An 18,021-nucleotide genomic window follows, 5' to 3' on the forward strand; every position below is an offset into this window, starting at 1 on the left:
AGCTTAGCATCCTTTAGGTTGTTAAGCTCTCCTTTTGCCTATAAAAATGGTCCATTCCAGTGCTTTATTAGTATTGTGTGTGTGTGTGGGGGGGGGAGGGATCATAACCCCCTTTGTCTTTACATTTGTAACTTAATTATATGTCTTTATCCTTTTCAGCTGTATTAGTCAGTAATCATACTATCCTTGCCCAGTTCTGCAAGGACCATAACATTGGACTTGTAGTAGTTGGACCAGAGGCACTCTTGGGAGCTGGTAAGGTCAGAATAATTTATCTTGTTAGAAAAAGCCAGGTGCCTCGAATTTATCTTAAAAGATAGATAATCATATTGACGTGTTAAGCTTTATTCTACCTTAATTTAACTGAAGTGTATGAATATTCTAGGTTGCCTCTGTAAATGTAAGATTATTTTGTGTCTTATTTTTGCTTTATAGCTGTGTACTTGTTAGACAACATGTAGGAAATGTGCAGTAACTGGATAGTCTCATTGTAAGGCTTTGTAAAATAAGATAAAAAGTTTCTTGAAATCCAATGATGAAACTGGTAATTTATTCCATCTGTAAGATAGCATTTTGAGCTTTAAGCTTTACACTGTAGCAAAGGATGTAGCAGAGTGTGTAGATGGTGCTTTGGGAAGTATTTAAAAACAGAAGAACAGCATACTGGGTCAGATCCAAAGTCCATTTAGCCTAGTATCCTGTCTTCTGAGAGAGGCCAATACCAGATGCCCCAGAGGAAATGAACAGAACAGGTAATCATCAAGTGATCCATCCCCTGACCTCATCCCTGCCCATCCTGGCTAATAATCCTTGATGGACATATCCTCCATTAACTTCACTAGTTCTTTTTTGCCTCCATATAAATCCACTAGAAGACTTACCTGGTGTGGTCCGGGGGCTGCCAGGGCTGTGGGGATCATGCTGTCCCACCAGCTTTTCTCTGGGGCTGGCCCAAGCACCTATTCCCTGGGGATGGGATGCTTGCTGCCATCCTGTGGTCATTCATGAATAAGAACAGTTCCTGTTGTCACACCTCTTCCTTTCTGTTTGCTGTTAAACAATTGCATTCCATGCACATCCCATTGACTTGGCACAATCAAATCCTGATCTTGTTTTAAGTTATGATAAGAGGCAACTGCATACCAAATTTCATGGTGCTAGGTCTTACTGTTTAGGAGGCATTCTTGAACAAATGGATTCACAGGTGGATGGACAAATAGGTAGATGCACAAACTCTAAAATATGTAGTAGATGGATATACTCACATCTTGACTACTGACTTCTCATCTTGCTGAGGGGTGTTTAACACCCCCCCTCTGCCTCAGCCCCCATTCCCACTCTATCCCTTCACCCAAGCCTCCATCCTTGCCCCGTCCCACCTCTTCTCCACCTCCTGCTGCAAGAATGCCCCAGTCCCATGCTTCCCCCTCCCTTCTGGAGCTTGAATACTGCAAATCAGCTGTTTGAGGGTTAAGGAAGTGCTGGACAGGAGTGGGAGGAGTTTGTAAGGATAGGTTTGCCAGCATGCAAGAAGTGCAGGGAGAAAGGGGAGATTGGTGCTAGTAGGTATTCCGGACCCACTAATTTTTTGTCCAGCCTTGGAGCACCCATTGAGTCAGCATCTATGCAGATATTATTGCTCCATCTCAGAAAGGATATATTGGAATTGGAGAAGGTACAGAAAAGGGCAACAAAAATATTAGGGGTGTTACATCTTGGAAAAGAGACTGCTAAGGGAGTATATGATAGAGGGCTATAAAATCATGACTGTTGTGGAGAAAGTAAATAAGGAAGTGTTATTTCCTCCTCATAAGACAAGAATTAGGAGGCACCCCAACTCCATGAAATTTCTGTGGTAATATAGAGCCATTAATATTTTCAAATGAGGGATAAGAAGAAAAATAAAATGGTGATAAAGCACACAAAACTATGAATAATATAAAGATATTATAGAATTATTGCCTTCATCAAAGACACTCCACTAGAGAAATAGATTGCATTACAAATAGGCCACCCAAATTATCCAAATACCCCGAGAGAACCTACAGCAATACAGAAGAAAAGAACTCTTTAACCACACACCTCTAGTTGTCACCTAGCATCCCCCACTGGCATGCGTAGGGGGTATCATTAAACTATTAAAGTCCATACTTGATGGGGATCACATCTTGAAAGAAATCTTTCCTGAACCTTTTCCTGCTAGGCTCCTGTGGCCTCAAACCCCGGCTCTCCTGCTGGCCCTGCTCTGGCTGGGGGGTTCCCAGTCAAGGCCAGGAGTTTCCTAGCTGCTGCTGGCCCCATTCCTGCAGGGAGTTTCCACTGCCAGCCCAGCAAGGGCTCTCCAGCACGTATGGGATTTCTGACTGGCTCAGGCTTCTAGCCACCAGGGCTCTTTGGTCCAACAACATCCATAGTCCAGCTGAAAGTCCTGGATATGGGGGAGGTTCAACCTGTATAAGTATTCATCTTTTCTTTGTTGTAGGACTAGAGAGTTGTTAACAGGCTACTTCACATTCCTAGAGTATGTGTTAACTGCTTATGCTAAGCAGACTGTCTCATCTTGTATTTAGTTGTGACATTCTGAGTAAGTTTCCTAGCTCTGAAGAAGAGCTCTGTGAAAGCTTCTCTCTCTCACCAGTGGAAGCTGGTCTAATAAAAGACGTCACCTCACCCACCTTCTCTTAACATAATGTAGCCCTTCTGCCAGGCCGAGTAAATAGCAGCAAGGGCCGGGTTCAGTATCTAGGGGTCTCCTCCCAACAAGGTAATACAACACCGGCTCGAGCCCCCACCCAGTGACCTGGGAAATCTTACATACACTTCTGGGTGCCTCAAAAGAGGCAATTCTTCCCCTCTCGCAAGCACAGAGCCTCAGTATAGTAGCAAACCTTTAATAACATGAGATAACCGACATCAGCATTAAATTGGGGAAACACCACAACTTGGATTTACCGACCAAACATGAGCAAAGCCCCTTCCCCCAGCCACAAATCCCCCCAAAGTCCCAAAAGTCTCTGCCCTGGGTTCGTGTCGCCCCAGTGTCGCCCCAGAGTTCACCCGGCAGGGTTTCACCATCCCAACCTGGAGGGGCGGGGATCGATAGGGTTTCACCATCCCAACCTGGAGGGGCGGGGATCGATACACCTTACGTGGTCCGCTGGTGGCTCCGCTGATGGCTCTGCCTTTCCGTGGGGTTCTGCCGCTGCCGTCGACGCAAGTCACTCTGCCACACTCCACCTGCCATCCAGTGAGCCGCCTCCACTGTCCGGCTCCACCAGCAGTCCACGCCCCTGGCTGCCAGCTGGTTGCTCCCGCCGCTGCTCCGCTGGCTGTCTGCTGCCGCTCCTACCAGCAGCCGCTGGCTGTCTGCTGCCGCCCCTACTACCAGCTGCAGGTCGTCTCCGTCAGCCGCTCTGCCCACACCTGCAGGTTGCCCCCGCCAGCCCTCTGCTGACTGCCCACACCCACAGGTCACCCCCACCCAGCAAACAGCCCAGCAGCTTAGCCCCAGGCTCCCCTCAGCAACAGTGATTTCAGCGCTCATCCACAGCACAGCACTAGGCTTTCCACAACACCAGTGATTTCCACAGCAATTTCGGCTCTTGTCCACAGCTCCCCTCAGCAACAGTGATTTCAGCGCTCATCTACAGCCCAGCACTAGGCTTTCCACAACACCAGTGATTTCCACAGCAATTTCAGCTCTTGTCCACAGCACAGCACACAGTGATTTCAGCTCATAACAGAGGAGCTTTAGCACTAGCACTCCACAGCTCACAACTAGACTTCTAATGGAATCCAAATTAACTCTGAGATTCCACGGTGCAGAGGGAGCATAATCAGCATTGTTTAGACCCTCAGACAGGGCCCTACCACCAAGTACAAAGACCTATCCCCAGCCTATCTTAGTTTGACTGGGTTTGGAACCCATGCCCCTTGTCTAGCGAGTGCTACTTAGTTTATGGCGAATCCCTCTGTCATAAACAGTTCCACCATTCCATTGTCCTTGATTCGCATAAACAGGGTAACAACGCTTTTATCCCCCCTGCCTCAATAACAGAGAGACTGGGGATCCCACAGTGGCCAAAGTGACCATTTGGGCTGCTGTGAGCACATACTAGACAGGGTGGGTGTGTCTATGCAAATTGGGCTCAGCCCCTGAAGTCTCTTTGCACCACTTGCCACAGTTCACCACCAGATGTCAGGATAGAGTTTACCCTGACCCCGCTTACAATAATAGTTTTCAACCTTTTTTTTCCCTTCATTTACAGACCCCTAACAAATTCTGAATGAGCTAAAATCCCCTTTGGAAATCTTAGTCATAATCTGCAGACCTCCCACCCCTCCCCTCAGGATTCATGAACCACAGGTTGAAAACTATTGTCTTATACAAAGGCCATCATCGTATGTGGATTGTTGAATGTTTGAGTTGAATTTGTCTTTTGGCACTTTTATTAGGAATTGTGGATGATTTGATGTCAGCTGGAGTGAGATGTTTTGGTCCCTCAGCCAAGGCAGCTCAGCTAGAAACCAATACAAGCTTTGCCAAAGCCTTTCTGGATCGCCATAAGATCCCAACAGCAAGATGGGAAGCATTTGATAATCTTCAAGAAGCTTGTAGCTTTATTACCATGTAAGCCATTTGTCCCATGAGGCACTGCCATTTTTCAGGTGTCTGTACATTTGGTCTTACCTCATGATGATACTTTCTTTTACTTGTTGATACTTTATTAGTGACTAGCAATAATTAAGGTCCTTTTATAATAAAAAACAAATGTGTTCATTGAGCAACTTTAATGGCACTAAGAGCCACAATGGCAGTTTTCCAAAGTGTTAAGTTTTAGCTCAGAGCTCATAGAGGTTTTTTTCTGTTAAACTACATTAGGGTAACAGTTGGCCATCCGTGATAAGGGAAAAAATGGATCTAAGAGAAAACATATTCTGATATGTTATATAAGATTCTCAGGTATGCCCAATCACAGATGATAGTGTTATTCATGGAGTACTGTGAAGCTAGAATTCTTGAATTCTAGATTTCATATTCCTTACTCATGTTGGTGATTTCATAGTTCCATTGAAGTCAATAGGATTCTTTAGGAGAGTGATTCACCATTCTGAAGAAAGGAGTTACAATTTGGGCTTAGATAGTGATTCTCCCTCACCATAGTGCAATTGACCACAGAAGAAAGCTACTACTGTACAATTGTTCTGTCCTACAACCATGCACTGGCTCTAAAAATTGTGTTTTCTTCTATATCATGTCTTAAGTATGCTACTATCAATGAGAATATAGATTTTTTAAAATCTGGGTTTTTTACTGATTTTACTCGAACAATTTCTACTATGTTATTTTCTATTACAGTTATGCAAAGGAACTTCTATATATAAACAATAAGAAAACATATAACAAAAAGAAGAAAAGCAATCCCAGATAAGCATGCTATGCCCTGTATAATGAGCTTTGTATGCTTGTTCCCACTCCTGTTTATATCAAGCTTTGGGCAGTGGATTAAAATATGAAAATGTTCTGTATCAGAATATATGTGTCTGTTTGTATGCTGGTGGTATTATGAATAATCTGTTCAAATATTCCATTTAGTTTTACTATCCAGTATTGGAGGGAGGAGAAAAGATGGATACAATGTGGTTAAAATATCCTTCAGAACTGGGTAATCTTATTCCTCATGTAACAAAGTAGCAGAATTCTTGCAAAATTCAGTATTAATTATGACTGTGACCTACAAATTCAGAGCTAGCACCTAGACCTAAGAGTTCCTAGTTCCCAGTTTTATGCTTAGACCACAAGACCAGTCTGAAAATATGACATGTAAGATAGGCACAATCAAGTATATTTTAATTTAATATTCCTCACAAAAAGGGAAAAATCTTAGATGTGTTCAGCTTAAAAATGTACCTGTTAGAAGATGCATTGGAGATGTCTGATCCTGACTCTCATGTGCCCTGCCATCACTTATAGCACAGACTTTCCTGCACTGGTTATAAAGGCTTGTGGCCCTGGTGGTAAAAAAGAAATAATTTTTGCGTCCAGCAAAGCGGAAGCCTGCAGAACTGTGCAAGAGATTTTGCAGGTAAGCTACCCTTTATTTAAATATTGTAATTCTGATTCTCGCTACCCAGTGGCCTTGAAGCAATGAGTTTGGGGATCTTACTCAGTTGTTTAGCCCAAGTGGATAGATGTTTTCATCACAGAACCCACCACTTTGTTGGCCTGAGTGCTAAGTGGACTTTGAAACTGAATTGTTTTCCTAACCTAAGGAGGTCTCTCCAGCTCTCGGTGTACTGGGAAGCTTACCCTGTTGCTGCCTATGCTGTACCTGTCCTCAGGGTAAAAGAAAGACCTCAGTCATCAAAATTATCAGTTTCTGTGACTGTGGGCCGTTTTCCTGTTGCCTTGTCGATGCACGTATCTGGGCAGATTTCCTCTGGGCAGCATCCACTGATTTCTTTGACCCTTTCTCAAGGCAATGCATGTTGTCCAGATTCTCTGCTTTGTTTTTCTCTAGGTCCATGTAATCTGTTAAATTCTGGGTTCTGTGGCCCCTCTCTGTTTGAAGGAGCTTTCATTGCATTGGTCAATCTTTTTATTGCTTTGTTTGTCTCTGTCCATAGTCCCAGGATTAAAATAAGATGGCTCTTTTCATATGCATTGTTTCCTTCTGTTAGCGGTGTTTTTCGTTTTTAAAGAGAAGATATTATCTAACTGATGGATGTCACAGCTAGTAACTAAAGAATATTTTTAATGCAGGATAAAATGTTTGGAGAGGCTGGAGAGAGGATTGTCATTGAAGAACTTCTTAAAGGGGAAGAACTATCTGTATGTTTGGTTTTGGCTCAATAGTTTAGTTACAAATCTTTTTATGCACTTGTATTGCCATTACACGTTTTTTCCTAAAAGCATGAATTCTTTGTTTAAAATAATTTTTGTTTATGTGGCAGTTACAGAATTATATAAACCATGCATTCTGATGTCATGTTAGTCAATGTACATTCTCAGTGCAACTTTATTCTACATTAAATGTAAATATGCAATGACTGTGATCTGTGGGGGGGGGGTGAATTGGTCTAGAGAGGGGAAAAAGTAATGTAATGCTGATTTTTAATATATCCACTTTGCCACTTTTCTTGCATTATGTCCTACATTTTTGTCCTAATGCTTAGTTTACTTTTTGTATCTGTAAATACAATTGTGGTGTCTTCCCTGCGATAGACAGTACTCTAGAAGATTTACTTGGTGTTACTTGGGTCCTCAAGTAAAAAAAGTTTTGTTTTTCTTCATTTAAATCATTGTTCTGGGGTGGGGCTAGGGGTTCGGGGTTCGGTATTCAGGCTGCCCCAGGAAGAGGAGGCTACCCCAGCTCTCTCTCACCACAGCAACTTGGGGTCAGGTGAGAAGTGCCTCTCCATGGCCACTGCAGCTCCAGAGGGCACAGCTGGGGGAGAGATTCATATCCCCAGGCAGGGCGAGCAGACAGACAGACACACAAACTCTCTGAAATATATATTAAATAGCTGTCCTTTTCTCCACCCTTGCTCCCTGCTGGCCCAGTAGGGTTATAACTGTCCCCGTCCCCACTTCTGGCCCCTCGGTGCCCCCTGTGGTCATTCTACAGTATAAATGTCCCTCTCTTTCCATTTTATGAGAAACAATCAAATTCCAGACACATTCCATTTTCCCGACATAACCAAACCCTTACTTTGCCATAAATTAAGATAAAAGTAATCCGCACAACAAATTTGGTGGTCCTAGCTCTTACTATTTGGGAGGAGTTCTTGAACAAACAGACTTATAGATGGATAGACAGACACACACACAATTTTAAAATATATAGTAAGATGAGAAGACTTACCAGGCATTTCCTAGGCCTTTCAGGGCAGGGAGCTGGTGGTGCAGGGGGTAGGGCCTTAGGATGAGAGGAGCTCAGGGCATGAGACCAGGGACATAGGGGTGCAGAAGGGTTGGGGGGTTGAGGAGGAGCTCAGGGCAGGGGTGGAGGTGTAGGAATCAAGTCTGGAGTTGGGAGAGGGGGAGCTCAGGAGGGAGGGGCTCAGAGCAAAGGGGGAGTGGCCACTGGCTTCTTCCCAGGGTGGCCCAGGGCAGTGGGGGAACCACGCACCCTGCCTGCTGGCTTATCCGTAGGGCAGCAATGTGCACTCCCCACCCTCTGGCTTCTCTGGAGGCTGGGCCAGGGGCACACACCCTGCCTCCCAGCTTGTCCCCAGGGACTGGGCTGGAGTGGGGATGAGGACAAACAGTTCTTTCTTCCTCCTTCCTCCCCTGTCCTGAGGCAGGGCCAATGGGGCTTCCTCCTTTCCCCCTTGCACATCCCAGGGCAGGGGAAATGGGAGGGCGGGGGACCTTTCCCCCTCCCCTTCCCAGTCTGGGGGTCCAGTGGAGCTTTCTCCCTCACTCCCCCCTCCTACAAGTCCAGCATCCTGAAGGGCTTCTCGCCAACGCCCTGTCTAGCAGAACTTCCCTTCCTCCCACTATATTGCTTCAGCTAGGGGTGGGGGGAAGGGGTTTCGGGCAGAGAAGCCAGTTATATGGTCCAGTGACTGGCAAGATGGTGAGCCGCTGTCCCCAGCTGGCCCTCTGTTGGTGATGTGGCTGCCTCCAGTGGTCATTCTGCAATTAGCTCTTCCTCCAATCCGCCCCTCCCTTTCCATGTTAGGCAAAACATTCACATTCCAGACACTTCCTGTTTTCCAGGAACACCCAAGCCTGAGCTTGCTTTAAATTAGGAGAAAAGAGAGCTGCATATCAAATTTGGTGGTCCTAGCTCTTACCGTTTAGGAGGAGTTCTTGAACAAATGGACTCACGGAAGGATAGACAAACAGATGCACATTTCTAAAATATATAGATAAATAATCTGAGGGATAAAATTTAAGATTATTTCTGTGGCAAGATCTGGATGTTGTGCCACAGTTTTAAGATGAATGCTCTGCATGAGATTTTACTTCATTGCCAAAAATAATATTTTGTGTTCTTTTTAGGCCCTGATCCTTCAAATACTTACATTATGTATTTAACTTTAAGCACTTGAGTGTTTCCACTGAACTCAGTGGACTTTTTACATGCCTGAAGATAAGCATATATTTTAGGGATGTTAAAATGGTTAACCAGTTAAATGCTAATGCTTAATTGTTTTAACTTTGGGTCTGCTGCCCAGCCTCACTGTATCTGTGGCCATGGGGACCTGCTACCCACGCTGCCACCGTTGGTGGCTGGCCACCACTGAAGTTTGCTAGCAAGAGCCCGTTAACCAGTAAACATACTGGTAAGCCTCATGCTTATTGGTTAACATACCTAATACATTTAAGTGGGCTTACAAGATCAGGACTTGAATGTACCCAGCACTGACAATACAGTAGAAGGGAATTCTTATATGGGGCCCTCACCAGTCAAAACCATTGTCTCCAGAATCTGTTAAAATCTAAATAAATAATTGAGATGGGCTACACTCTTTTGTCAGTATAGTTACATCAAGATTAATTTGGTCCACTGTTTTCCAGTTTTGAACCTTAAATACACTAATGACAGGGCTAAATCTGTGATCTTCTGAGATGAGGTCAGCTGATAATAGAACAGAACCATCTGAGTAAATTCTGTGCTATTTAAATTTTTTTACAGTGCTTGTGCTTCACTGATGGTGTCACTGTTGCCCCCATGCCACCAGTCCAGGCCCACAAACGGTTAAGGGATGGAGACCAGGGCCCAAACACTGCAGGGATGGGAGCTTATTGCCCAGCACCACAGGTAAAGTGATTTATATTGTTTTCTAAACATCCTCAAAAAAGTAATTAAGCTTTGGTGAATTTATTAATAGGCATGCAGTTCTGGGTCCATTATGTAGGCATGAGAAGACTTACCTGGCATTGCCTGGGTCTGGGTCTGGGTCTGGGTCTGGGTCTGGGTCTGGCCTAGGTTGGAGAGGGGCTGCACAGCCCACCCGCCAGCTTCTCACCTGGGGTAAGAGGCAGGGCATGCAGCCCCAGGCAGTATCAGCCACACAGGCCACCTGGCAGCTTCTCCTGGGGCTAGTCTGTGTAGGCTGCCCAGAAGCTTTTCCCCAGGACTGGCCTGAGGACAGCAAGGGCCACACAGGCCATGGAGGTAACGGGGGCCACAGCTGCTCCCCAGGGCAGGACAGGGTGGCGGGGGTCATGCTGCTGACCAGCAGCTACTCTGTGGGGCTGAGGCACTTGCTGTCCCCCTGTGATAATTTGTGATTATAACTGTCCCTGCTATCGCACCCCTCCCTTTCTGTTTGATGCGAAACAATCACATTCCATGCACATTAAGGATGTTAAATAGCAGGTAATTGAATATATTGCCTGTGAAGTCAGTGCTTTGTTTGCATAAGGCTATGGAGCCCCAGTCCTATTATGCATTCTTGGACTTCAGGTCTGAGTTCTGGAAAGTGATCTCCATCATGGCTTTTCTGTTCATTTAGCTGTGCTGTCCCTCTGTCGCTGGTAGCAATTTTGGAAATGAGCATATACTTAAAAAACTAGACATTTGTAATTCCTGATATGTCTGGAAGCTTTCTGTATCTTAAACGAGATGTTAGCTAATGATTTCGGAATTTGTTTTGTAACAAAGAGTGTTTGTGACCAGATGCATAACATGGGGAAGGAATGAAGCAAGACAGGTTAAAGAATATTTAAATAAGTTACATGTATTCAGATCAACAGGGCCTGATGACCCAGGAAATTTAAGGAGCTAGCTGAAGCATTAGCATTTATCTTTAAGAACTTGTGGAGGATGAATGAGGTCCCAGAAGATTACAGAAGGGAAAAAAGAGGCTCTGGGAAGTAACAGGACCAGTCAGCCAAACTTTGATACTTGGAAAGATATTGAAAGAAATTGTCAGTTTTGAGCACCTAGAGCAGTGTGGCTGGAAGTGATCTGTGAAACCACTTTGGGAAACCTGTAAACTGACCGTGTCAGTTTGTTTACTTACTGGCGCTGCGCCCATGTAGTGTTGCAGCTCTTATTGGCTTTGGTTCGCCATTTGCAGCCAAGTGGCACTGCAGGTAGCAGCAGCCCAGCCCATACCACTTCCAGCAGCTCCCTCTGGCTGCAAACGGCAAACGAACTAATAGGAGCCACGAGGCTCCATGGCCATGGCGCTGGGTAAGTAAACAAACCAGCGTGGTCTCGAGGATGGATAGTAGATTCATAAGTAATAACCAAAATGGATTTATAGAGACTAGATCATGGAAAATAAACGAAATGGTTTTTGACGGGGTGTGTCAGCCGAAATGGTTAGGGCAGTGTGTTCATGTGTGTTACACCCAAGTCTTAAACTGCTGAGACTCAAAGTCTCGTTGTAGTGGGCAGCCTAGGAGGCTGGAGGGCGCCCCGAAAAATAGTTTAACATCTGTGACTTTACTGCTAGGACCGGGGTCCCGTCGCAGAGGGCAGCCAACAGGCTCTCAGACGCCCCGAGTTTATAGGAAGAGCTTATTACACCTCAGATTTTAGCTGCTAGGATACAGAAATCCCTTTGCAGCGGGCAGCCTGGGGAGGCTGAGAGGTGCCCCAACGGATCTGTCCCCTGGAAGCGAAACGATCCAAAATGCCCAAGCTCTTCCTATACCTGTCCATTTTGACCGGCTGAAGTTCCTTTGTTTGTTTTCGGTTCGGGTACAGCAGCACGGGTTTAAGTCAGAAGCTTGACACGCACTGGCTTATTTATAGGAGAAAGAAAGAGAAAAGAAATAAAAGAAACTTGGTTCAATATATATATATTTATAAGTGAATGAAGGCACCCCACCTATTCCCAAAGTTTATAGCTAAATCACCTTACCAAAGGCATTTTACAATAGAAATGAAGCAGTTTGCCTTAAGAAAACTATAATAAAGTAACTAAACTTACAGCAGAGTGACAATTAAAGTGTACACATAAAGAAAACACATTGCAGGTACAATTCTTACCCCTGCGTTCCAGACTTGGCCTGGCCAGCGTCTTTCTCTCAATCCCTCGGGAAGAAGTAGGGCGAGGTTGGGCGTCCCACAGACCTCGGGAGACAATTAATACCTGCCAGCAGGTGTAGGTGATTGGAGCTCAAAGGGGGTGGGCAACTAAACCCCTCTTTATACCCCTTGGGTTACATGGGCTTCTTCCTGGTCTTAAGTGGCCAATTAGGAAAAATGGCTTTGAACGCCAAGTTTCCCACGAAGGGTGCAAAGTATAATTTACACCTGGGAAGATGCAGACAATGGGCACCTCTGGTATGTGATGGGCGAAGATTCCTTTCCTGAGACAGTGCAGGCGTGTCAATTACTGATACTAGCCATCACGGCGATGGGAGGCCTCCCAGTTGTCAGCTAGCCCATTTACTGTTTGGTTTCTGTTTATGGTAGAGTCAGGAACAGGTACCACACCTGCGTTCCCAGGGCATCAAAGGCTGACTGCCTTTCTCTTGCTCTCTGGGGGGGGGGGAAACAAGATGGGGTTCATGTCTGGCTACACGGGATTATTAGTTTAGAGGATGCAGGAGGAGGGAGGGAATGGAATAGATGTGATGTACTGCATCCTGATTTTAGTAAGACTTTTGACATAGTTCCAAGTGACATAAACTTGGGAAATGTAGGCTAGATAAAATTACTACAAGGTGGGTGCAAAAGGGTTGAAAGACCATAGTCAGAGTAGTTATCATGGATTTGCTGTCACATTAGAGGGTGCTAGCATGTGGGAGGCCAGGATTAGAATTCAAAATGACTTTGACAAACTGGAGAATTGGTCCGCAATCAACAAGGTGAAATTCAGTCAAGACAAGTGTGATGTGCTACTGTTAAGTAGGAAAAATCAAATGCACAACTGCAAAATGGGGAATAACTGGCTAGTTAGATAGTAGTACTGCTGAAAAGGATCTGGAGATTATTGTTGATTCGTAGTTAATTTGTGTTCTACTATGTTAGGGCTACTCAACACGCACAAAGTGGGCAACATGTGGACCATGGCCTGTTTGTTTGTGGCCTGCGGTGCAGTTTGGGTTTACGCAGGGCTCAACATGTGGCCCGTGGGTGAGATCCTTTGAACATGGCCTCCACTGGGAACATGATCCATAATAGTGGGTCAATATAATGGTCTTCTGTTGATATGTGTTTTAGTAGTTAAATTCCTGGACTGTCATTGCTCATTAAAAGTGCTGTCATATGGGTGGAAATTGGGTAACTATTGCATTTTATTAGTGTCAGCAGAACTGACTTAGATGGGGCCTGTGTGTTGTGTAATCTTGCCTTAATCTTTGTATTCATGCCTGTCAGTGTGAAATAAGCTATTTGCATATATTTGCATGTACATGCAACCACACTTAAGTTGCGGCCCTTAGCACGCACTGAAAGTATTGTAGCCCCCAGGGCTTCCAAAGTTGAGTAGCCCTGTACTATGTGATACAATTGCAAAAAAGGCTAATAACATTTTGGGATATATTAACAGGAGTGTTGTTTATAAGACAAGGAGGGTAATTGTCCTGCTCTGCTCAGCATTCTTCAAGCCTCATCTGCTGCATTGTGTCCAGGTCTGGGGGCCACACTTTTGGTAAGATGTGGACAAATTGGGGAGAGTCCAGAGGACACAACAATAAAAGGCTTGGAAAACTTGACTTGTAAGGAAAGCTTAAAAAACCTGGGCTTGTTTAGTGTTGAGAAAAGGAGACTGAAGGAGAACCTAATAAGTCTTCAAATATGTTAAAAGCTGTTCTTCAATTGTTCTGTGATCAATTGTTCTTCATGTTTATTGAAGGCAGGATAAGAAGTAATGAACTAAATCTGCAGCATGTGAGACTTAAGCTAGACATTAAGAAAATATTTCTACTCTAAGGATAGTTAAAACCTGGAATAGGTTACTGAGAGAGGTTGTGGAATACCTGTCATTGTAGGTTTTCAAGAATAGGTTAGATATACACCAGTCAGGGATAGTCTAGGTCAGCCATGGCCAACCTGCGGCTCGTGAGCCGCATGTGGCTCTTCCCACCCTGAAATTGCGACTCGCAAAGCCGCCCCCGCGCTCCTGAAAACAGCCCCCACTTCCCGGCTCCCTGTGCTCACCGAGGCAGGTGAACTGACCAGCATGGCCATTCAAAATGGCATCTTCAAGATGGTGGCGGCTGGCGGGAGCCTGATGTGGCCAAAAAGTCTTTAACCACGTTTCTGAAAGGGGCAGTCCTTTTTTTTTCTCTTTCCTAGACAACTCCCTCTGTTCACCCCCAGCTCTTTGTGCTATATGCACAACTATTTTGGCTCTTTGCCTGTAACAGGTAGGCCACCCCTAGTCTAGGTATATTTGATCCTGCTTCAGTATAGGGGCCTGGACTCAATGACTTTTCAAGGTCCTACAGAAATACAGAATATGTTGGGTGAAAATAGGCATATGGCACTTCTTATGGAAACAAGACTACCTCACTGGTACAAAATAAATGAGTTATGTTCAGTGCTTTTTAAGAGACTCAGATATATATATAAGAAGAGGAAACATACCACAAAAAGTTTATACTCTCAATTTGGAATTGCTCATCAGATTCCGGAAGCTCTTCTAGAAAGAATTAAAGACTCTGTCCTGCAAAACGTTGTTGATGGTATGAGACAAGAGGGAGCAACATATGTAGGTAAGCACTCACCTGAATGACAGAGTAAAGACATGCCAAGTAATTTTGTTGAATTACTTTTGAACTCCAAATTATCTTCGTCAAAGAAAAATGCATTCGTTTTTCATGCTATTTTAAATCTCCCCAGCATTGTATATATTGCTTCATTTGAGAGACCTTCATTTCTACTCTGGATGGCATTTCAGGAGTTTTATTGTGCTTGCTTTTTTTCGTGTAGTTGAAGAACTGGAGGGACTATGAATTTCTGAGCTGTAAAACAAATATCAACTGTATAGTGAGAGACTTGTTAGTTGCTATGAACAGTAGGGAAGCCTGCGTTTGATCTCATCACAGTCACTTTCATCAAAGGGAAAGAACTGAACTCTAGTAGCCAAAAGATATTCAAGTGTTTCTTTTTCTTTTTTAAATAAAACTAACATTTCTTTATGAACTCTGTATATTACACCAGATACAAACGGATGATCCTTAACTCTACATGCTTGTTTTATTAAATTAAGCTCTATATTTCACACCTACATTCAGTAATGAAAGTTTTCTTCAGTACTGTCATGAAACTAATTTGAAGAAGGGTATGTTACTGTATAAAAGCACTGTCAGCTGCCACTTCATGCCAATAGGTTCACTTGCCACTGAAAGCATCAGAATCAAGTCTGTAGGAAAGTGGAACCTAATCCTGCAACGTGCCCAGTGCCTCTTATTTACTCAGTAGGTGGTGAAAATGTTCAGCACCATATTAGAAGCAGGTGCAAGGTTGACTTTTCCATCAATTCTCTAAAGGTATTTTTGGGAACCTAGCAATGAAGTACTCGTTTCAGATCATCATGTGTTTGTACGTGTAACCCCTTCTGCCAGGTAGGCCTGGCAGCAACCAGGGCTGGGTTCAATATCTAGGGGTCCATCTCATACAGAACCGACTCGAGCCCCCACCCAGTAACCTGGAAAATTCACACACCCCTAGGTGCCTCTGAGAGGCAATGCTTCCCCACGCGCAAGCACAGAGTCTGAGTGTAGGAAAGAAACATTTAATGAAACTGAGAAGTTCATAGCCCAAACATGAGCTAAGCCCCCTGCCCCCCAGCCAAGAGTCACCCGAAGTCCCAAAATCCAACACCCCAAAAGTCTCTGTCCCTGGTCAGTGCCTCCCAGAGTCCAAAAGTTTACCTGAAGGGTTTTACCTTCCAACCTGGGTAGAAATTGGGGCGGGGGGATAGATAGGGGCACCTTACGTGGTCCGAGGCCGATGGCCCCACCTCTCCATAGGGTCTGCTGCAGTCTTTAATGCGAGCCACTCTGCCACGTTCCACTAGCTGTCTTGTCCCACTTCACTGGACGCTCCGCTGGTCGCCTGCTGCCGTTCCTACCAGTCGCACCGCACCACTGGTTGCCTGCCGCCACTCCTACCAGCCGCGCCATGCTGCTGGTCGCCTGCCGCTGCTCCACACCTGCCACCGCTCCTCGCCTGCCGCCAGTCCTACCAGCTGCGCCACGCTGCTGGTCGCCTCTCCTCGCCTGCTGCCGCTCCGTGCCGCTGGTTGCCGCTTCTCGCCTGCCACCACTCCTACCGGCCACTCTGCTGGCCTCTGCCACTTTGCTGACTGCAGTGGTCTGGCTCCCAGCCAAACCAGTGATTTCAGCTCTTATGGTATGTCTACACTACCACCCTAGTTCGAACTAGGGTGGTAGTGTAGGCAACTGGAGTTGCAAATGAAGCCCAGGATTCTACTCTTGCAAGTAGGAATAAGAGATCCTCCGGAAAAGGGCTTTATTCTGGAGGACCGCGCCAGTCTAGACGTTCTTTTCCGGCTTTTCCCCAAGCCGGAAAAAAAGCGGCGGCCATGTTTATTTAAATCCCGTGGGGGATATTTAAATCCCCCGCGGATTTCCCTATTCTGACTTGCCTGCTTTGCATGCCTCTTCCAGAGAAGGGGCCAGTCTAGACGTAGCCCTAGTGATTTCAACTCTTTAGCCACCACCTAGACTGGCAAAGGATTCCAGCTTTCAGTGGACTAGCAAAAAGACTCATTATGGAGTCTGCTTTAGGTCTGTCCTTAAAACAAAGGAGCTACATCTACACTGGCAAGATTTTCCGCAAATACTTTTAACGCAAGAGTTTTTGCTTTAAAGTATTTGCGCAAGAGAGCGTTTACACTGGCATTACCATTAACTCACAAACATCCCACTCTCCCTACCTCTAATATCATCAATTCACAGACACTTACCTTCCTTCCTTCCCCCCCCCCGCATCCCCCTCCTGTTCTGCAATGTGATTTGTCCTTTTCATATTTGTTCATTTTTTTAATTGTAATGGTTGTGACTACTTTCTTCCACTATTTGATCTGAGGAAGTGGGTCTGGCCCACGAAAGCTCATCATCTAATAAACCATCTTGTTAGTCTTTAAAGTGCTACATTGTCCTGCATTTTGCTTCAACTACGCCAGACTAACACGGCTACATTTCTATCACTATTCTACACTGGCATGTGCTTTTGCGCAAGAGATATGCTTTTGCGCAAAATCATGCTAATGTAGACACAGACGGGGAAAGGGGCAGGTTGGGCCAATCTTACAGCTCATACCTGGCAGGTGTGAAGCAGGCTGACTCAAGCCCTTTAACCCTTCCCTCCCCCCCTCCCCAGGTCAGTTCACTCAACTCTGGAAGGGAGGAGGCTTGTTCCTTGGAGACCTCTTACAATGATAAAGAACAAATCATGTCAAACCAATCTGATAGCTTTCTTTAATAGGATAACGAGTCTTGTGGCTAAGGGAGAAGCGGTGGATGTGGTATACCTAGACTTTAGTAAGGCGTTTGATATGGTCTCGCATGATAATCTTATCAATAAACTAGGTAAATACAACTTAGATGGGGCTACTATAAGGTGGGTGCATAACTGGCTGGATAACCGTACTCAGAGAGTAGTTATTAATGGTTCACAATCCTGCTGGAAAGGCATAACAAGTGGGGTTCCTCAGGGGTCTGTTTTGGGACCGGCTCTGTTCAATATCTTCATCAACGATTTAGATATTGGTATAGAAAGTACGCTTATTAAGTTTGCAGATGATACCAAGCTGGGAGGGGTTGCGACTAATCTGCAGGATAGGGTCATAATTCAAAATGACCTGGACAAATTGGAGAAATGGTCTGAGGTAAATAGGATGAAGTTTAATAAAGACAAATGCAAAGTGCTCCACTTAGGAAGGAACAATCAGTTTCATACATACAGAATGGGAAGCGACTGTCTGGGAAGGAGTACGGCAGAAAGAGATCTAGGGGTTATAGTGGACCACAAGTTGAATATGAGTCAGCAGTGTGATGCTGTTGCAAAGAAAGTGAACATGATTCTGGGATGCATTAACAGGTGTGTTGTGAGCAAGACACGAGAAGTCATTCTT

General features: G+C 45.0%; 1 protein-coding gene across 3 annotated transcripts in view; it reads left to right on the top strand.

Moving 5' to 3' along the window:
• Positions 1 to 18,021, top strand: part of LOC102461235 (trifunctional purine biosynthetic protein adenosine-3-like) — a 55,450-nt gene that overhangs the window by 3,501 nt on the left and 33,928 nt on the right. For 2 of the 3 annotated variants that reach the window (XM_025186105.2, XM_025186106.2), the window contains exons 2-7: positions 160 to 255; positions 4,456 to 4,630; positions 5,975 to 6,086; positions 6,764 to 6,832; positions 9,648 to 9,773; positions 14,545 to 14,632. In XM_025186105.2, coding sequence (XP_025041890.2) covers positions 160 to 255; positions 4,456 to 4,630; positions 5,975 to 6,086; positions 6,764 to 6,832; positions 9,648 to 9,773; positions 14,545 to 14,632 — 666 coding nt within the window. The remainder of the gene's footprint in view (positions 1 to 159; positions 256 to 4,455; positions 4,631 to 5,974; positions 6,087 to 6,763; positions 6,833 to 9,647; positions 9,774 to 14,544; positions 14,633 to 18,021) is intronic. The other variant, XM_075911236.1, reaches the window with a different exon arrangement.

The sequence above is a fragment of the Pelodiscus sinensis genome, chromosome 1, assembly GCF_049634645.1.
Source record: "Pelodiscus sinensis isolate JC-2024 chromosome 1, ASM4963464v1, whole genome shotgun sequence".
Lineage (NCBI taxonomy): Eukaryota > Metazoa > Chordata > Testudines > Trionychidae > Pelodiscus > Pelodiscus sinensis.